Genomic DNA, 20705 nt, shown 5'->3' with positions numbered 1-20705 from the left:
GCGCTGCATTTTTGGCAAGGCTGCGCTAACAGACGCACGTCTCTAGAAGGTAACATAGTTTATTGTCAAAATTACAGTTCAGATGAGGCAGAAAAGAGCTAACCGAGGCAAAATGTTAGCAATGTTTCGTATTTGTGAACATGTGCGATATGCCTAGCATGTGAGGCTAATTGTTTTGCTCAGCTGATTTTTAATTTTTTTTGTTACAATAGCTTGGCAAACTATGTTGATTGTTAACAATAGCTGTTACAAATATTTTGTGAAACTTATTTTTAGGCTAGTTTAGCATGTTTATGATGAATTAAATAATGACGTAACAGGTGTTTAGTGATTATTTTTGTCACAACAACTTTGCAAAGTACGTCAAATTAAACTGATATTTAGTAAACATTTTTGTTGCGATATCTTTGTGAACTATTTTAACTGCTAGTTATGTTTATTGAACAATTTTGGCGACAACAACTTTGTTCATAGCTATGCTAACTTAGCAAGTTTGTTTATGTTTTTAAATTTTTTTTTTAACAACAGCTACTACGGATGATTAGTGAAAAAATATGACAGCTTAACTGTGACAACTTCGTTCATAGCTACGCTAACTTAGCAAGTTTTGTTAGCTTGTTTTTTTAAACATAGCTTAACTAACTACTACCGATGATTAATGGAATTTTTTTTATGGCTGCTCAACCAACTATTTCAACTGAAAGGCTAATTTAGCACTGTTTATTAACACATTTAGCTACGATAGCTCAGCAACTATTATGGATGCTTTGTGAACTATTTAAACTGCTAAGGATGTTTAGCAAAAAATTATTTGTGAATACTGCTTAGCGAACAATGTTGACAACAATGGATGTCGAGTAGCCGCTTTTTTGGTTAGTTTTGCAGTCTATGCTAATTTAACATGCATGACAAGTCCTGTTAGAATAACTTAACAGGCTAGTTTTGCCTAAGGGCGAGCTATGCTAAACACTAGCGCAGTTTGGCTAACTGCTGTCCTGGGTAAATGGTTGGCTGGTGTTAGGAAGGTTCTCGCTCTGATGGCCCCAGATAGGAGGAGCCAACAAGTCACAAACAAACAGACCATTGTTTAATTCAAGATCAGCATAGTGTGGTTAGACTTTGATTGTTCAACCCCCAAAAAAAAGGCATTCCAGTGGGCTCTGGCACATGACCAGCAGTTTTACAAGGCAGTGCGGAACATGGACGAGAAGCTACCATTTGAAACAATACAAGAAAAGGTTGGATCAGTCATCACGGAGAAGTCACGCCCGGGTTGTTACTTTGTGTCCTCGTACATGAAGAACACGAGTGGTCTAACAAGAAAGCATGTTGTGCGGAGTCTGACAATGGTCTTGGAATTGAGCTTGAATGTCAAGTGTGGTCCCCGCAGGAAGCGGCAACCTTTCCTTTCTCAGCACATTTCTTCGTGGTCGTAGCCATTCGCTTGAAAACGGCTTGATGGCGTTATTATTAAAAAGCGGGCGGGAAGGAAAAAAACTAAACAAAAATAAATCGGGCTTTTTGTCAGTGAAATTCCCCCAAGGGAGATTGTAAAATTCCAAAAGGGCAAAAATCATGACGGGCGGAAGGAAGCGTTTGATCGATGCGGCAAAGACGGATGATTGGTTCGTCACGGAGGTCCGTGGAAAACAGTCAAGCAATTTGGAGAGCCGTCAAACTGACATTTGTTTGTTTGGCAAGCTTCACATGCAGGATTGTTGTGTTGAAAGCATCTGTCGTAAAAGTATGTTCAGCATCTCACAAAAGTGAGCACACCCCTCACATTCTTTAAATTGTTTTATTCAATTTTGTCATGGAACAAATCGTTGCAGCTTGTATAGCGAGGTACATTTACTGTGCCAACCCAAAATAAATCTGCACACAGCAACTCATTTCTAAACGGCTTACAACAAAAGCGAGTACACCCCTAAGTGAAAATATCATCATACCTGCATTATATGAACTCATTCACTGCCATTGACGGCTTATAGACGTCAAAATTTCATTTGAACTATTTCTATTATTTTGACACTTTTTCCGAGTATGAAAACCTAAAAAAAATGTTTTTTTTTATTGTACATTTAATTATTGAAGTCATGTGATTAATTACAATTGAAAATTTTCTAAAAAAGAAAAGATTCATTTTTTAAAAAATCCAATTAATCGCATGACTTTACAAGTTAACTCACAATTAATCTCAAATTTTATATCTGTTCTAAATGTACAATAAAAAATATTCCAGGTTTTCACACTTACGCTAACAAAAGTGGGAAAAAATGTTAAACTAACAGAAATAGTTCAAATGATTTTTTTGACGTCTATAGCCGTCAATGGCAGTGAATGAGTTAATTTCATGTATGACATTCATTATAACCCCTCAAGGGGAAATTCTACTTACAATTCAACAACCATCTGTAGCAATTTACTCAACACTTTTTGCCACAATATGGCGAAACCTTTGCTCAACATTAGCATAGCCAGCAATGTTTAGCTCATTATGTTCAAGTTGAACGGACGGCAACAGGCCTTTTCAGAGCAAGCAACAAATAAAGTTCCCGCGATGTAACCGCGTCTGGGATATTCAAGATGTTGGCATTTCAGCTGGAAGCAGAACAATGGCGCGTATTTCCTGCCGGGCGCCGCAGACGCACAGGAACACGCAATAAAATGTTTCTTTAGATCATCACCGCTCAATGAACACATTTCAAAAATCGCACGTGCTCAGTGAGTCGAGGATGGTGCTGATTTGGGTTGTTTGATGGCAAAATATTTATTTTTGCAACATCTTAGCGAGGTAACGGTTAAGCTAGTTTGCGCATGTATAATGAGCATTTTGCATTGTGATAGCCAATATAAATGTATGGTTGGGCTAGTTGAGCGTGTCCATTGAGCATTTTTTGTTACGATAGCTTAGGTAACTATGCTTATCTTTAGGCTAGTTTAGCATGTTTTTACTGAACTTACTGTTAGCTAGCAAATGAATTGTTATGCTAGTTTAGATTATCAGACATTTTTATCACGTTAGCTCAGCAAACCAAGTTACTCATTAAACTAGTTTAGCATATTAGCTTAGCACGTTTAGTCAACAATGTTTAAGATACTGACAAAAACGTCTCTTATTAGCATAGCTTACTATTTTTAATGTTAGCATAGCAATTTGGCTACTACAATATCTACACAGTTGATTTTGCAGCTTATTTTTGATTAATTGGTGAATTGGATTTTTTTTTCTCTTTTTTTTCTTCAAAATCAGCATATTATTTCAAATTGACAGTGTAGTTAATGCACAAACATAAATTCAACTCATTAGGCTAGTTTAGCATGTCTGTTTCGCATATTAGCTTAGCATGTTTAGTCAACAATGTTTATGATACTGACAAAAACTGTACTTTTTATTTTATGATGTACATCATCATGAGCATAGCTTACCCTTTATCCAGCTATATTTACCGTTAGCATATTTGGCTACTACAATAGCTACACAGCCGATTTTGTTTTGCACAGAGGCGATTATTTTAATTCGCCGATTAATCAATTAATGATCGCACCTTTGCCGCTAAGGGGCTTACAGCAATGGGTTGCCACGAGCGGAAAAGTACCGGCGCCTCACAGAAAGCCTTTTCCAAGCCAGACTTGCAACGACAGGACAACAGCATGCACACTCGCTGCTGCTGAAGCGGCGGCTACGAGGATTAGCGGACACGCCCCGCTAATTGCAGGCACGCACACGTTTCACGTTCCCACTGTTATGCAAGGCAAAATACAATTTCAATGGCGTGCTATGCGCATGCGGATTCCTCTTGACAACGTGTGACTGTGTGCGATTACATGACATGACTAGTTGAGCGGGTGCACCTTGATTAAAAAACCCCAAAAATTATTTGAGATCATTAGCTTCACAATGCTAGTAAATGACAATCAGTAATTAAATGTCGCCACGCCACGCCTCCAAACAAAAGGAGGCGCTAGCGGGCAGCGGGACAAATTGGCAATTTTCAAGACTTTTCAAATATACCAGGGTTCGACAGAACAGTTTGAGATGCACACTAACTAACCCCACCTGCACAGTTAGCGCGTCAACATATTAGCGTTGCTGCGTCGCTAGAAGTTGCTAGCTCATATTTCATACAAACGGCCCACCCGACTGTGTTGGATTAAAAACGCACAGCCTTGGGCGTTTTTTTTTTTTTTTTTTTTTTTGTGTCTTCTCTCCCCCCTCCGGCATCCATCTTCAGCAATTGGCCACCGGGTTGCCATGCGAGACGTGTAGCAACAAGGCGAGCAGACGAGTGGGTGGAGGGAGCTTGTTTGGTTAAAGCGTGTTCGGTGCACAAAGAAAGCGGGAGTTTACATGAAGTAGGATCAACCGCAGTGCCAAACAAGAATAGAGGACGCTAATTAAAGTTAAATGACCGCACCCACTTATCTCTTATCTTATCACTCTTATGATTATTTATATAACACCATTTTAAAGGGGGGGAGGGGGTTTTTCAGCAACTTTTTCTGTCAAGAGCCGTTTTAACAGAAAAATATGTACAGATTCATTTTCTTCTACCTTTCGTTCTCCGTTCTTGAATTTGTGTGTAATTTTTTCACACTGTTTTTTTTTATATATATATATATTTTTTTAGACATTTTTGGCAATTTTATAGACGTATAGTAATTCTTTGCCTTTCCATCCTTTTTGGGACATTTTCTCTTTGCTGTCAATTTTCTGACTTTTTTTTGGGGGGGGGGACATTTTCTTTCTTTAAAATAAAGTTTGAATGAATTGTGTGTACATTTTATTGTAATTTTACATTTGATGGGTACTTTTTAAACCTGGTTAAAAAAAATTCTGAGTTTTTTTTTGGGGCAAATCACATTTAGGCATTTTATGGCAATTCCCTGCCTTTTTTCTTTTGTTTTATTTTTGGTGATATTACTTTTTGAACGTTTTATTTTCTGCCTTTTTTGATATTTATGGTCACTTTTTGGACATTTTTAGGTCATTTTAAAAACTTTCCATCTCCCTTTTTGCCTCTCTTTTTCAGATTTTTTTTTTTTAATATTTCATTATTCATTTTTGTTTAAATAACAAATTCATTTAAAGAACATTTTATCTAAAAAATAAAAATAAATATGTAAAAAAAAAATTTTAAGAAAATTCTACGGAAGAGGAAAAAAGGTTGGCATGATTCTGACTTTATTCTCAGAATTCTCACTTTAAAGTGAGAAACCTGCCAAACTTAAAATTGTCTCTCTTCACTAATCCTCTCCTGTAAATTTCTTACCGATTTTTATTTTTTTAAGAGAACCACAGGAGAGGCACTAAAGAGCCACATGTGGCTCCAGAACCGCAACTGGCAAACCCCTGACATCATGCAAGTGGACGTGCCGAGCGTCAGCGACGCACGTCACGAGGCGACACCGTCCTGCCAACAATGTGACGATTGCGTAATCTGCCGGTCTTCATACCAGGCAGCTGACAAACTCATGACTAACGCCTGCTGAATTGCATCATATGGACGGGAGGATTCGCTCCGCCCGTCGCGTCAAAGGGACGCATTATGGGAAATGTCAAGAAATGGGTGGTGTGCCCGCCTGCCCATGATGCCAATCTTTCCTCATCGCTCCATTGCTGAAAAGAACTCCATTAGCCAGCCTTTATGAATTATGATGAATTCTGATGGCACTATTCAGCTCATTTAGGTATTTAGCGCCTACCCGGACAAAGAGTTTCTTCATACGACTTGGTAGCTAGGCTCGGCAAAGATCCGCCACTTTCAAGCTACAGCGCAAACTGCAACGTGTGAGAGGCGGCACAAATTAGCGTTAGCCAGGGCTGTCGCTATCGAATATTTTCAGAATCGATTAACATATCGATTATTCAAACGATTAATCGACTAATTTGGCATAAAAGTATATTAAAAAAAAATTGAATTTTTTCCCTGATGACCGTTTATTAACCAGTGATTGGTGTTTCATACTTCGCATTTGTATAGTGATTTAAAAAAAAAAAAAAAAAGGGGGGGGGAAGTTGATTTTATACTATGTTACTGGTTGTCTTATTTTGAGTCTTCTTTCATGAAGCACTACAGAAATCCCCTTAATTACAGTTGACATGCTAAAATTAGAAGATTTGGACCATTTTAAATAAAATAAAAAATGGCTCCAAACGATGACTCGATTATTAAAATAGTTGTCGATTAATTTGATAATCGATTACTCTGTTAATTTTGACAAGTCTAGCATTAGCAAAGATGCAAACAATCAGCTCATTTGTTTTTCAAAGTGTAATTCTGCAGCTTGGTGATGAAGTGCTGCCTCCCTGACTGAAAATGGAGTCAAATCTTTATATAGGTTTAAGTGAAGCGCGATTCATTCACATTCTGGGTGAGGATTTTGAGAAATAGTCGCTGGACGAGTTGAAAGCTGCAAAGTTGACAATACAGAGGCAAGTAGCGCTTGCCTCCCGCAACGCCCTAGCTCCGCCCCCATATCCTCAAAGCCATCATCTGCAATTGCATTGAGACAAAAAAAAAAAACTCAACAAAAAACAAACGCAGCAATTTCAACCAATGGGGATTTCATTTGTTCTGCAATTCTTCTTCCTTTGTGTGTTTTGACAGAAGAATGTTGAAGGCCTTTGATTAGGACATCTGGGAACTGTTTGAAATTGCAAAGAAAAAAAATTGCTTCATCCTTTAAGCAATATGGTTTTGGCACAGACTTCTTCATCTTTATTTTTGGGATCAACTCAAATGGAGATTGTAAAAAGTTTGTTGTGGCTCCAAAGCAGGCTTGTCGAGTTATGCAAAGCAAATCTATAAGAGTCTTTTTTTTTCCTTTTTCTTTTTTTTTTTTTTAAAGCAGCTAAGGTGATCTAGCAAAAAGTGAAGAATCGTTAAGTAAAATATTCCGTTTTTTGTTAATAACCACGAATATTGTACAGATTTTACATTCCACCGACAATCTGGAATCCTCAAAGACATCTCACGTTATCAAACATAAACCAAGGAACGAAACAGCAGCAACCGGCAATGGTGGAAGTTTTTTTTTTTACTGAAAATCCCGTACTTTAAAAAAAAAAAAAAAAAAGGAGAGAAGACTGTGGAAATTCCCAAAATGAAGAAGAGGAAGGGCCGTTTGTTTTTATTTGCAGCCGCTCCCTCGTCCCTGCGGCTTCTTGATTGGTTGCATTCCGTTTCACAGTCGAGTCGTGCCTCGAAAGAAGTCGGCTTTCCGCACACATGACGAATTCTGCCCGTAAATCCGATGACTCGAATAATCGAGAGGATCATCGATTTGAAACACATTTGAGAGTGGCAGCCCTCATTTCCTTGACTTCTCCATACAGGATGGATCAATTATCATCCAGGCCGATAATCGGCATACAAAATTCTCAATTATCAAATTAATTTTTATTATCAAATTAATCGACAACTATTTTAATAATCGAGTAATCGTTTGGTGACATTTATTTATTTATTTTCTAATTGTCCAAATCTTTTTCCCTCCAAAACTGTTTTAAGTACGCCTCTGTGGAGGACCTAATACTTGCTCACGCTCAGAAATTAAATTTGAGTTAAGTTTTCAAAAAAAGTGCTAGGATTTCAGAGTAGGGTTTTTAAATTTCTCGTTTGAGCTTCAAACTGTCGTTTGCGTTCCAAAGTAGGGTTTTAATCGGTTGCTCGGGTTTCAAATTGGTTTGAGTTCAAAGTCGGGTTTTAAACTACAGTTAAGGTTTCAAATTATGGATTTATACGCAAGTTAGGGCTTCAAATTTGGGTTTGAATTCTCATTTGAGTGCCACCTACCACAACACTACTGCCACCTACTGTAGTGGATGTGCAATTACACTTTATAGAAGTATGAGGGGGGGGGGGGTATGTTCCCTGGGTTGCACCGCTCACCCCCAATTTGAGAAGGACTGCTTTTATGGTAAATGGATATCCACTTCAAATATCGATTATCAGCCTCCTTAACTACTAATATTATATTATAAATAAATGAACTTTTGTCCATAGACTTGACACATACCAGATTGCTCATTTCTATCAAGCCTGAAGACATGAGAAAAACACCCCAAATTGAAAATGCCGGACTAACCTACTCCTCAGCGGGTACGCGCCGAGTTTCGCCTCCCGAGCCAAACTCTCGGCTTGCTGGGCGCCGGGAAGCGCTGCTTTTTTTTTTTTTTTTTTTTTTAAGAGCCATCCGCGTCGTCCCTGCCGACGTGGAACTCCGTCAAGTGGCCGGACAGGCGCCGGGCCACCGCTCCGCTGCTGGCCGCGATCAGCCGGCGGGACATCAGATCAAACGGCCCACCTGCGCGACACGGGAAGAGAGGATGCGCGGCGTCAGCGGTTTCCCGCTCGCTCGACTCGAACGCTTCGGATTCACTCGTGACGACTCGTCACATTCGCCGGCGACGTTTTGACCTTCAATTGGAATAAGACGCGGTGAGGACGTGCTGAAGGAATAAATAATTTTTTTAAAAAGGAGTATTATTGTCTTCATGGTGGCGGATGGAGCTCATTAGATCTTGCGGGTGTGCCTAATTTTGTGGCTCGGAGTGTAAATGCTGCGAAGAAATTTCCTTTTGACACTTGTCAGCGTGGAAGATTAATGACATGATTCATTTGGAAACAAACAAAACATTCAATTTGGAAAACTACTGCTTATATAAGGTCATACTGAAAGGAAAAAAATGATGCAAAAATGTTTTATTGTTTTTGTGAGGAAAAAAAGTCACCTTTTAAGTCTTTTTTTTTTTTTTAGAAAGAAGATACATATATATTTTTCCCATTGGAAAAGAAAATCATATTTTTGAAAAAGTTGTTTTTTATTTATAGTCATATTTTCTGAAAACATTATAACATTTTTATTATATTTAAAACATTTAAAATTTTAAAATAACGTCATATTGCTTAGGGGGGGAAACATGGATTTAAAAAAAATCTTAAATTCAAAGGAACCTTGCTTTTTTATTTAGTTATTATAAATTTTGCAATATGCATTAAAAAAAAATTCTCAAGAAAAAATATTGAAGGTTTGGAATTGACTCAAAAATAAAGTTGTGATTTTCTTTTTTGGAAGTTTTTCGAAAGAATATACATCTATTTTTTCCAATGCCAAAAGTAATTTATTTCATGAAAAAAAATATTTTCTGAAAAATGCCAAAACATTATAAAACATTCCCAACAACATTTTGATTAAATTATTGCCCTTAAAAAAAATCCATCATGAAGTAGGCCTTTTTTTTAAAATAAATTTTAGTCATTATTTAAAGAAAATATGGAATATTTTCCTTAAATAAGAAACCTTGCACTTAGTTATTAAAAAATTGCAAAAAACACATTTTCCCTCAAAAATATATATTTTTTAATGCCTTACATATTGACTGAAAAAAAAATAACCGTTCATAAACTGCTTATGATATCTTTATGAAGGAGTAATAAATTGCAGCAGTCGCTAAAACATCATGAGCCTACACTTCATGTTGAACATAAATTATAAATGACTACATTTATGAATCTACGACTAATATGCTTTGTGTAGGAAAAGGTGCCAACTTCCGAGTTACGCTGCGAACGGAGTTTGCAAAGGTTGCGCAACAGCACAGGATGTAAACGTTAGCAACCATTGAAGGTTGGATTGCTCAAAGCTTTCACCGCCGCGCAACTTCCTGTTTTGAGAAATCCACTCTTGTCCCAACTTGCGTTTTGAATCAGCTGATGACAGGATACGCTCGCAATAAAAACAACAATGGGCCAAAAGTATGGAGACAGCGGTGCGCTTTCTCTCTCACCTGAGATGTCCACGATGACCCCCCCGGCCTCGGTGAGCACGGCGGCGCCCCCGGCCATGTCCCAGCAGTGGATGCCCTGGTGGTAGTAGGCGTCGGCCGAGCCGCTGGCCACCAGGCACATGTTGATGGCGGCGCTGCCCGGCGAGCGGATGCTGCGGGTGGAAGAGGAGGAGGAGGTTGCGGTGTGTGCGCTAACCCTTTAGCTTAGCATAGGCTCATTTTTGGGGGGTTGAATATAGAGATTATATGGGAGGGGGGTCTGGGCCAATATCGATAGTCAAGTATATTTGGAGTCATTTTCTAAAAAGGGAAATTATTGGCATCAAAATTTGAAAAAATACAAACCCCAGCTCTGAATTTTTAAGAATATGTTTATTGAGCAACTTTTAGGGTTCGCTAAATATTGGGAGTAAAAAAAAAATAATAACCTTTGTTTTAAAAATCTAACAAAACGTTCAGGGATCAGTAGCATGCTTTCAAAAGTTAAGAAAAGTGGAAACAATGTGAAACGTTCAAATGAATTTTTGACGTCTATAGCCGTCAATGGCAGTTAATGAGTTAAAAAGTGTGTTTTAATAAGTTTAAGTGTGTTTAAATAGCAACGTGACAAGTAGCAGCCGTCATTGTGGAATAAAAAAAAAAAACACTTCAAAGGCCCCTAAACTTCTCCATAACAAATGGATTCACTAAAAAAACTATTGATTACTAACATTTATGACCTATTTTACTGCCCGTCTCACAAACGTTCCATTTGCGTTATTCAAGTCTTGTTTTTAGGGCAAGAGGCATTGTTTGAAGCATCACAGTCATTTTAATGTGTCCAATTTTGGCCTGTGCGAGCTTATTGGTGGATATTTTGAAACAAAACTTATCAGCCAATCAGAGAAGGGCTTCAACGATGAGCAGAGCAAACGAAATAATGAGCAAAGGGACAAGAAATAATGAAGTTAGACTGTTTCCCTTTGTGGTCATTCCGACCAAAATGTGTCTAATTTTTGGCAAATCTTGTCACATGGCTGATTTAAATCATTTGGGAGGGATAACACTTGAGCTATTTTATGTTTGGGTGACATATCCCCCCCCCCCCCCCCTCCCACCATGATAAACGAACATTCACTGTATGTGACTCAAGTCTAGCAAATCCAGATCTGCTTAAAAATGTCATGCATTCTTCCTTTGCCCTTAGCTCCGCCCTCCCCAAAGTTAAATACTAATTAGATGAGTGTCTTTTTGCGCAGCTCTGATTACTGCCGCACAATCAGCCATGAGGTAATTACCCGTGTACGGGGATGGTGAGGATGCTCCTGAGGTTGGCCATCATGGTATCGAAACGCTGCGGATCCTTTTTGAAGCCCAACTCGGTCAGCACCAGGCAGCGGCTGAGATCTGCCACAAGCGGACAACAGAGGAGGAGGAGGAGGAGGAGGAGGAGGAGGAGGAGGAGGAGGTGAGGCTGGCTGGTGAAATGTGGGCACCACCTGCTGGTCAAAAGCGGAAACGCCATCCCGCCCTCACCTTCCTGTCCGGATACCTTGATGGGAACGCCGTTGCAGAAGGCGCCCTTGCCTTTGCGCGCCGTGTACATTTTGTCTTCGATGCAACTGTACACCACGCCAAACTCGATCTGACAAAAAAAATGAATGCAGCTCATAACACTTGATAATTTAATTACAGGCTGACCACAGCAGTAATGATCTAACCATAGAGTGTCACTGACATGACTCACAATGAGCGGGACATACCTGTTTTTTGACTGTGAAGCCGATGGACACAGACACAAAAGGGAACCTAAAAAATAAAATAAAAAATACGTTCGCTATTCATTTGGGCTTCAACTCCATCACAGGGCATCTAATTAGCCTCGCGTACAGCCGACGGACAATTAAAAGGCAAAATTAGACGACGCAGAACCCGAGGGATGCGCGCCGTACCTGTGGACAAAGTTGGTGGTGCCGTCGATCGGGTCGATGATCCAAGTGGGGTTGTCGGTGAGCACGCTCGGGGCGCCCGCCGCCACAGACTCCTCACCTATGAAGCTTTAAAGATGGACGACAATTATTAAAAACAGCAGAGTTGTACTGTAACTATTAAATTGAGTATTCCATTGAATATTCAAGCACACATATACAGACAAACAATTATTATTTTTTTGTTTATCCACTAAGGTTGGACGCAAGTTGAATTGAGTGTACTCTTATTTTGTTATCTTCTATACATGTGCATTAGTAAACACCAACAAAATTTGCCTATGCTAAATTGTTAGCATCGCGATTAGCATTAGCGTGCTAACGATTACAACTTAAGGTAAACAAACTTTAACTACCAGTTAGTTCACACATACATTATTATATCACATATCATTTTGTAATAAGGTCTTAAACGTTACTTCTGGACGATGCTTCAAAATTATTCCATGAGTAAACAAGGGTAGAACTAGCTGTTAGCTACATGAGGTTAATAACTTCCTGTTCCTGTCTTCTTCTGAGCACGTTTAGTGCATGACTGCCCTCTACTGGTAAAATGATGAACTCTTGATAATTACAGCCCAAGTGCTTTTTAGGACGTTCAGAACTTCCTTTCCTGCGTTTTGGGGAAACTCAATGTGCTGTATTGTCTTTACAAAAACCCACTAAGTACTAAGTCAGTGAATATTCTTAAGCAAACAAATAAAATCTGCCATTCAACCACTAGATGGTGGACAAAGAGAAGAAATAATATAGTCAGATAACAGACAACACTGCATGCCTCTGCAAAAAATATTCCGTGTATAAAACCTGGACGGCCCAAACGTGGTTCCGGCGGAGCTTCGAGGCAGAACATTTTAGTCGACCTATTTTTAAAGTTGACTTATCCAACTTGGTCGACCTTTTTCTACAGGAGAGTAGTTTTAAAAATTTAAAGTGCATAAAGTCTTGGTTCTGGATTTTTAATTGGCTGGTGACGTAAACGTGTCCTTCCTGCATGTTCCCTCCCGTGGCAACGCCGTAGAAGCGTACCTGTGCGTGGGAAACTTTGCCTTGATGGAGGATATGATGAGATGCTCCACTCGCTGGTCCGTCTCGGTCACGAGGTCCACTTGCGAGCTCTTGTGCATGACGGCGATGTCACCCTGGAGGGCCTCGCGGATCACCTGGAGGGGGACCGCCATGACAACGCACTTATGAGCAGTGATGTCACAGAGCACGTGTGGCAGACTTGCTGTTGTGATAAACGGCCACAATCTGTGAAAATGTTGTCAGGGGGCAATTTTTTTATTTATTAATGTAGAGGCTTTTTTTCCATGCTTGGAACCCCAAAAATACATATTTTCACCAAGATACATATTTTGGGGCATCCTGAATCCCCCTAAAGAATACTGATAAACAGCATGGACTTTAGAATATATTTTGTGCAGAATGACACCAATTTTCCAGCCAGAACAAGGTGATTCCCATACCATTTGTTTTAATCAAATGTATGCATTTAATAAACTAACCTTGCCAGCCTGTTTGGCCACTTCCACACAGTGCTCCATGCACTCTTGCCAAGGATCAGTCATCGCTGTCACAGTGTAAACATCAGCGTCGCGCGACGTCAGTATGATCAGAACAATGTAGTACACGATGGGGTAATTGGTAGAGAAAGCGTCCGATATCAGACAAGAGCTGGCAAACCTGTCGGGTTACGCTTCGAAGAAGATTCCTGCGGGGATTCAATCTGCACCTGCAACCTGCACAACGTTTAACGTGAGCTGTCGGGAATGTCAACAAAACGAACGTTGGGAGTGTTTAGACTGCCGTCTTTAGTGACCCTCACGACTCTTCCACTCGTCTCCCGTTTCTCTAATAAAAAAGACGTCGTGCAAAGTCTAAAGCATTCCATTTAAGATGAGATAAAAAGTCACTTGACTTTGACAACTTCCGCGTGTAGCACTCTGCGTACTTCGATTGGTCAGCTTGTATCACGTGATGCTTATTCAACATTTGTATTGGCTAGAATGCTATCAACGGCTTTGACGGTTCATAAAATCGACATTGGTCATTACGCTAGCTAGCATACGAGTAAATGGTTACATTGGGGATAAAACAAACGCTTAACGAACGATTGAAGACTTTCAAAGTAGCAGTCGCTGAATCACTCTCCACGTGAAACGTTTCTGGCAGTCACCCCGCTCGTGCAAAGCTATTTATTGGTCAGTTTGTATCACCTGATTTGGATTCTGCGAGTTGATTGGTTAGAGTGCTGTTTTAAATAGGTGTCACCTAAATAGGATTTTAAAGTTCGTAATATTGAAAGCAAAAATAAATCTGCATTAAAGTGTTACAAGTCTCATATAAGGTTACATAAAATAATATCCGGAATAATTTATCTCAAAAAAATGACTGTGTTTGTTTACTCTCGTACTTTCGCTTGATGGGTCAGTTTATATCACACGAGGTGTTTGTTGTATTTTTATTTTTATTTTATTTTTTTTACTTGTATACCACATTTAAGTAGTAAGAGGCATCAAAACTTTAAACTGTTACATAAAATTATTATATGAAATCATAGTCAGACTCAGGCTCCTTTCGCTTGAAACCAACGAAATTATACCGCTTTGCTTGAGTTGATCAGCCAAAGTCACGTGAGTGTGAGTCGACATTTTCATTGGCTAGAACATTGTCAACAGTTTCCTTTTTGATTGCAATTAGAGAGGTTTCCAAGAGCGTTCTTTGAATTACTTGAAAATATTAGGGCGTGTTTTAAAATTGTATTCAATATAAAGCACACTGAGTACACGGATTCTTGTTTTACCATTCAATGTTTTTTTTTTTGCCATAAGGGGGCAGCAACACCTGGCTGTGTCCAGGAGTTTAACCTAATACAGTTGTTAAACAAAAGCTCAAATACTCCATTAGGAAAAGTCCCCAATTTGGATTAAAACACTTTATGTAAAACTGTGCTAATGCATCCAATTGGTTTCCATGAATTTCTCTCTTCTGTATTTTTTGTTTTTGACAAAAAGGTCAGCTTGTCCAATGACAGCAATTATATTATTCTCTGTTTCTTGGGAGCTGACATTACTCCCCTCAAACAAACAGCCCAGGCGTTGTTTGTGGAAATTCTTCATGCCACCATAATAGGAGTCACGCGGAGGCCCAAGCAAGTGAGGCCTTGGAGGAAAACATCTGTCCTCGTCACCGTCTGTTGGGGTGGGACGTATCTGCAACGTCCTGAGAGGCGCAAACGCTTTTTTTGGGTCCGAGCCGTTGAGCATCACCAAGTGAAGATAACATGAAGAGCATTCCTCGTTGAATTAGCCTGAAAATAGTGCATCGTAAATACCAGGCAGGCGAAGGATTCGCACCACTTGACATGTTGTGCTTTGCCTTCCTTGTCAAACGGATCATTTTTAGTGGCTGATGGTTAGAAAACTCTGAATGGAGCGAGTGCGAATGATGGTGACCAACTTCATAACCAGCGTGGCTGCATGTAAGTCCTTCTAATGTTTTTCTTCTTTCTTTTTTTTTACAATATTATTTTCATGCGGATTTTTCAAATTACAAGACGGCACTTTTTTGGGGGTGTGCTGCTATTGTGACAAATGTCTTATTTCAAACCATGATTGATTGATGAGAAAAGCTAACAATATCCTTTGAATGACACCCTCAATTAATTGAAAATATCGCCCCATAAAATTCAACTTTATAGAAACATACAGTAATAATAACAAAATTAAATAGAATGTAAAAAAAAAAAAAATGTTTGTGCATCATGATGAATTCATTGTGGCTCGTCTTTGGCCACTAGGGGCAGTATAATACAATCATACAGACAAAAAAAAAGAAGAGTTTCACTACTCCTGTAGGTGGCCCGATTAACAGCGAATCTTCGTCTTAGAGGATAAAGAATATATGCATTAGGGGTGGGAATCTTTGAATGTCTCACGATTCGATTCAATTCCGATTTTTGGGTGTGCGATTCGATTGTATAAAACAACCCAGAAAGTTGGGTCACATTGACCCAAAAAATGGGATTGATCCATTTTTGATCCATAATTGGGTTACTTTTGACCCAACTATTTTAGAGTGTGTGTTAGCTTTAAGCTAGCAGACTTTAAAGGTGGTTGTTTTAAATACGCATGTTCATGCCCCTTGTTTAACGTTTAGTTTTTCAGACTGACTCCAAATCGTCAGAATGGCAACTCAACAAAAAAAAAAAACTGTGAAAGTGCAGCCAAAAAGGGAAAACTAGAAAGTAAGGAATAGCTTTTTTCTTTACATTTTATTTTATTATGAGAAAATCAGCTGGCCGGTGTAATTGGCTATTAGCTCTTTTTTACGAACAGCAAAAATCGACAAAAATAAATAAATATTTTTCCGCATGAACACATTATGACATACAACAAAGATGATGGCATTCAAACTGTCGTATTTTTGCCGATTTTTCAGGTTTGCTGTTGCTTTTCATGACGCGCGTGGCGCCACTGCGAGCCCATTTGGGCACGACGCCCAACATCAAGCACATCGTGATGGGCAGGTGCTTCAATTACGTCACACTCGTCAAGCCCGACAGCAGGTAAAGCGGCAGTCGAACCATCTCGAACCCTCACAGACATTTTAATGACTTGAGTTTCCGTGAAAGTTATTCTTAATTGTGTGCGCGCAGGTTCGACTGCGAGGAGATCTGGCGCGCGTTCGAGGAGGCGGTGCTGCGGCAGGCGTCGTGCGACGTGGCCTGCGAGCACTACCGTCGCTTGTTCCGGGCCATGCCGCAGACGGGGGCCTGCCACCGGGTAACCGCCAAACTTCCTTGCCTTCCTTCTCACTCCAGCATTTGTTTTTCTGATTTTTCTTTCATTTCCTAAATCTAAAAAACGATGTTTGTACCTTGTACTTTTTACAAAAAAATGAGGGCAGTAAAGAACTATGTTGAGATTCTCTTGAGACGCTTCATTCTGACAAAAGTAGTGATTTGCTGCCACTTTCTGGCCTCTTCGATTCAGGAAACTCTCAGTTAAGAGGTTTCATTTAGACAAAAGTAGTTCTTTTCCGCCATCTTAGCAGCAAGCAACTACGTTGAACTGAGTTGAGGAGTTTCATTTAAACAAAAGTTGAGCTTTTCTGCCATTTTGTGGCCTCTTGGCACCAAGGAACTATTTTTGAAATGAGTTGAGAAGCTTCATTCTGAAAAAAGTAGTGCTTTGCCGCCATCTTGGTGAAGAGGAACTATGTTGAAGTGAGTTGGGAAGGTTTATTTAGACAAAAGTAGAGCTTTTTTGCCATTTTGTGGCCTCTTGGCACCAATGAACTATTTTTGAAATGAGCTGGGAAGCTTCATTCTGACAAAAGTAGTGCTTTGCCGCCATCTTGGTGAAGAGTTGGGAAGGTTTATTTAGACAAAAGTAGAACTTTTATGCCATTTTGTGGCCTCTTGGCACCAAGGAACTCTTTTTGAAATGAGTTGAGAAGCTTCATTCTGAAAAAAGTAGTGCTTTGCCGCCATCTTGGTGAAGAGGAACTATGTTGAAGTGAGTTGGGAAGGTTTATTTAGACAAAAGTAGAGCTTTTTTGTCATTTTGTGGCCTCTTGGCACCAATTAACTATTTTTTAAATGAGCTGAGAAGCTTCATTCTGACAAAAGTAGTGCTTTGCTGCCATCTTGGTAAAAGAGTTGGGAAGGTTTATTTAGACAAAAGTAGAACTTTTATGCCATGTTGTGGCCTCTAGGCACCAAGGAACTCTTTTTGAAATGAGTTGAGAAGCTTCATTCTGAAAAAAGTAGTGCTTTGCCGCCATCTTGGTGAAGAGGAACTATGTTGAAGTGAGTTGGGAAGGTTTATTTAGACAAAAGTAGAGCTTTTTTGCCATTTTGTGGCCTCTTGGCACCAATTAACTATTTTTGAAATGAGCTGAGAAACTTCATTCTGACAAAAGTAGTGCTTTGCCGCCATCTTGGTGAAGAGTTGGGAAGGTTTATTTAGACAAAAGTAGAGCTTTTTTGCCATTTTGTGGCCTCTTGGCACCAATTAACTATTTTTGAAATGAGCTGAGAAGCTTCATTCTGACAAAAGTAGTGCTTTGCCGCCATCTTGGTAAAAGAGTTGGGAAGGTTTATTTAGACAAAAGTAGAACTTTTATGCCATTTTGTGGCCTCTAGGCACTAAGGAACTCTTTTTGAAATGAGTTGAGAAGCTTTATTTAGCTAAAAGTAGTGATTTGTCGCCACCTTCTGGCCTCTTGGTGTCAGAGAACTATGTTCAACTGAGTTGAGGGGTTTCATTTAGACAAAAGTAGTGCTTTTCCGTCATCTTAGCACCAAGGAACTAAGTTGAACTGAGTTGATGAGTTTCTTATAGACAAAAGTAGAGCTTTTCTGCCATTTTTTGGCCTTTAGGCACCAAGGAACTATTTTGAAAAGAGTTGAGAAGCTTCATTTAGGTAAAAGTAGGGATTTGCTGCCACCTTCTTGCTTCTTGGAGTCAGGGAACTCTGTTCAACTGAGTTAAGGGGTTTAATTTAGACAAAAGTAGTTCCTATTCCCTGTGAATACTTACTCAATAATCGATATTTCTATCATATTTTTGATTTTTTTTTCAGTTCTTGTTGTGGAGCAAGACGAGGAAGCTGACTCAGGACTACGCGGCGGTGGCGCGTCACTTGTGGACGCTGGAGGACACGCTAGCGGGTTACATGTTCAACGACCTGATCTGGTGCAGCCAACAGGAAGACTCGCGTAGGCCACTTCCTGCCACGGGCTGGCGAGGCGACCAATCGCAAGGCCAGGCCGTCTCAGCGACATCCGTTTCGGATTTCGATTTCGGATCGTGTCCCGAGTGGTCGGCGTGTTTGCATCATCCCGTGCACTCTTTGTGGAGGCAAGCGTCCAAAAATGTGAGTTTGCAGCAGGCAGCATGTCATGTACGATTGTTTGTAAAAAAAATCGGAGGGATGTTGTCAATTTAAATCTTTTTTTTTTTTCAGAAATATTTTCCTTTTCATCTATAATCTTGGGGGGGGGGGGGGGACAATGATTTTCTGGGCAGATTTTTTTGGGGGAAAACAATCGCATAATGTTCCAAAATTAAAGACACCATTTTTTTCAGAGAATAAAGTCGTATTTGATTAATTAAATAAATAACATTAAATTGAATACATTTAAATTAGAATTTTTATAAGAATTATTTTATTTATTTTTTGTAAAGTTGCATGATTATTTTTTGGGGGAAAAGAGGTGTAATTGTTGGAGAATCAAGAAGGTTTTTTTTCAGAAAAAAGTTTTATTTTCCGTTTTATTTGTATTTATTTATTTTTTATTTGTATTTATTTATTGTTTTCCTACATTTGATAATTTTGGAAAAAAACATCAGTTATATTTATAGTTTTGAGAGAAGAGATTTGGACTTTCCCCTGGGGGGGGGGGGGCAGATTTTTTCCAGTTTTTTTTTTTATGTGATCTTAAAAATATTCGTTTTAAAAAAAAAATACATATTTATTTGTTAAGAGCTATTATTAAAAAAAAATGATCTTCAAGAATAAATACATAAATAATTTCCTGAAACGTTGTTACATTCCTGAGATAGTACATAAATATATATTTAAATGTTTTTTTTAAGACAAAAAGTGAAAATCAAGGAGAAAATAAGTTTTTGTTCTTTTTTTTAAATAAAGAAAAAAGTCAATTTTTCTTTTCTTTTTTTTAAAGGAAAAAAATCACATTTTTCAGAGTTCTAAACTTGTGAAAAAAAATGTGTTTTGTTGTTTTAACGTTTGGTAATTAGAGATATCATACGTAAATTATTTAAAAGTAATATTTTTCCAATATTTTGTTTTCTTAGAAAGTAATTACCAGTCGTCCTTTTACAAGCAGATGATTAAGGCAAAATCCTAAACATTACAAGAATTGATGTGCTATCCTCAAAACGGTTTCTTTTTCCCCCCCAGAAAAAGTTGAAATGAAGTCTCGTGGTGTCTTTCTAACAATCTTTGTTGTGTTTTTCGGTTTGCCAGTTTGCGGAGATGGCGTGCGGCAACGTCACTGTTCTGCTCAATGGCTCCATTGAGAAGGCTTTCAACAGGAACAGGTTCTTCACTTTCAATTTCATTCCAAGTTCAGCGTGACTTCGTGCTTGATTTTCCAAGTAAACCTTGTTGTTGTCGTTGTTGTTGTTTCTTCTTCTTCTTCTTCTTCTTCTTCTGTCAGCATGTTTGGAAGTGTGGAGCTGGACGGTCTGAATCCGCAAAGGGTCCATTACGTCAACATCAAGGTGGCGACCAATCTGGATGGCCCCTTCATGTGAGCGAATTGATTTCATGCAAATGCTGCACTCGTCAAAGACAACATTTCAACTAAGAATGTGAATCTGGCGGGTTTTCCGTGCTCAGAGAATCCTGCGGCAGGGGCTCCGTCGCGGACTTGATCCACATCCTGCAGGCCCGGGGATTCCGCTGGACGTGCTCCGACAGCGACCGGTAAGACGGCGAATCGCTGGCTCGCATGACTTCCGGCATAATTAACGAAAAATGCGTCCGCAGAATTCTGACCATGTTGCAGTGCGTCCACAAGCCGGAACACCGAGCGTGCCGGACCTGCGCCGACACACATCCGGGCATTTGACGCATTTTGGGGTCATAAGACAAACTTCAGGTCTATAAAAAAAATGTATATTGTATATTTTTTAAATTGTACAAGAAAGAATCGTGGTCTGACAATCATAGAGTCAGATGTTTTTTAAATGACAATAAAAAGAAAAAAGGTTGTGATTTTTTTTCTTTTTAAATCTTGGTTAAAAGTTTTTTTTCTGAAGAAAGATCATAAAATTATGCTCTCCCCCCCTTTTTTTTTTTGCAAATAGTCATGCTCCGACAATAATAACGGCAGATGATTTTAAAATATTTTTTAAAGAATTTTGAGAATAAAGTGCTACAAAGCGATTTTTTTTTAGAATAAAGTT

General features: G+C 39.1%; 2 protein-coding genes across 5 annotated transcripts; one reads left to right on the top strand and one right to left on the bottom strand.

The window, feature by feature from the left end:
- Positions 1-1784: 1784 nt before the first annotated feature.
- Positions 1785-13946, bottom strand: LOC144040601 (inositol monophosphatase 1-like). 3 transcript variants are annotated; one of them, XR_013289775.1, is made up of 10 exons: positions 13447-13946; positions 13269-13333; positions 12790-12923; positions 11725-11829; positions 11536-11581; positions 11309-11417; positions 11071-11179; positions 9794-9945; positions 8092-8310; positions 1785-6648 (listed from the first exon to the last, which is right to left on the bottom strand). XR_013289775.1 is itself a non-coding variant. In XM_077554949.1 (9 exons), exons 2-9 carry the CDS (start codon positions 13329-13331, stop codon positions 8189-8191), a joined length of 840 nt encoding a protein of 279 aa, XP_077411075.1. In that variant the 5' UTR covers positions 13332-13333; positions 13447-13946; the 3' UTR covers positions 1785-8188. The 3 variants fall into 3 exon arrangements, 1 of the variants encoding a protein (XP_077411075.1); XR_013289776.1 differs by having other exon boundaries at positions 1785-4303; XM_077554949.1 differs by having other exon boundaries at positions 1785-8310.
- A 1080-nt stretch (positions 13947-15026) lies between these two features.
- On the top strand, positions 15027-20509 carry LOC144040485 (ADP-ribosyl cyclase/cyclic ADP-ribose hydrolase 1). 2 transcript variants are annotated; one of them, XM_077554705.1, is made up of 9 exons: positions 15204-15244; positions 15922-16009; positions 16204-16330; positions 16421-16547; positions 18352-18645; positions 19762-19835; positions 19955-20047; positions 20137-20223; positions 20287-20509. In XM_077554705.1, exons 3-9 carry the CDS (start codon positions 16221-16223, stop codon positions 20366-20368), a joined length of 867 nt encoding a protein of 288 aa, XP_077410831.1. In that variant the 5' UTR covers positions 15204-15244; positions 15922-16009; positions 16204-16220; the 3' UTR covers positions 20369-20509. The 2 variants fall into 2 exon arrangements, with proteins under 2 accessions (XP_077410829.1, XP_077410831.1); XM_077554703.1 differs by lacking the exon at positions 15922-16009 and having other exon boundaries at positions 15027-15244.
- The last annotated feature ends 196 nt before the right edge of the window (positions 20510-20705 follow it).

Source organism: Vanacampus margaritifer, chromosome 20 (assembly GCF_051991255.1).
Source record: "Vanacampus margaritifer isolate UIUO_Vmar chromosome 20, RoL_Vmar_1.0, whole genome shotgun sequence".
NCBI lineage: Eukaryota > Metazoa > Chordata > Actinopteri > Syngnathiformes > Syngnathidae > Vanacampus > Vanacampus margaritifer.
Note: the sequence above shows the minus strand (reverse complement) of the source record. Positions and strands in the feature narration are given on the sequence as shown.

Bases quoted from the DNA above. Each gene is read 5' to 3' on its own strand.
- LOC144040601 (XM_077554949.1), bottom strand. From the start codon at position 13,331: ATGACTGATCCTTGGCAAGAGTGCATGGAGCACTGTGTGGAAGTGGCC. The intron at 11,418-11,535 runs GTATGTCCCGCT...TTTTTTTGTCAG, and splicing joins GCTTCACAGTCAAAAAACAG to ATCGAGTTTGGCGTGGTGTA. The intron at 9,946-11,070 runs GTAATTACCTCA...TTCCACCCGCAG, and splicing joins CTCACCATCCCCGTACACGG to CATCCGCTCGCCGGGCAGCG.
- LOC144040485 (XM_077554703.1), top strand. From the start codon at position 15,193: ATGGAGCGAGTGCGAATGATGGTGACCAACTTCATAACCAGCGTGGCT. The intron at 15,245-16,203 runs GTAAGTCCTTCT...CCGATTTTTCAG, and splicing joins CATAACCAGCGTGGCTGCAT to GTTTGCTGTTGCTTTTCATG. The intron at 16,548-18,351 runs GTAACCGCCAAA...TTTTTTTTTCAG, and splicing joins AGACGGGGGCCTGCCACCGG to TTCTTGTTGTGGAGCAAGAC.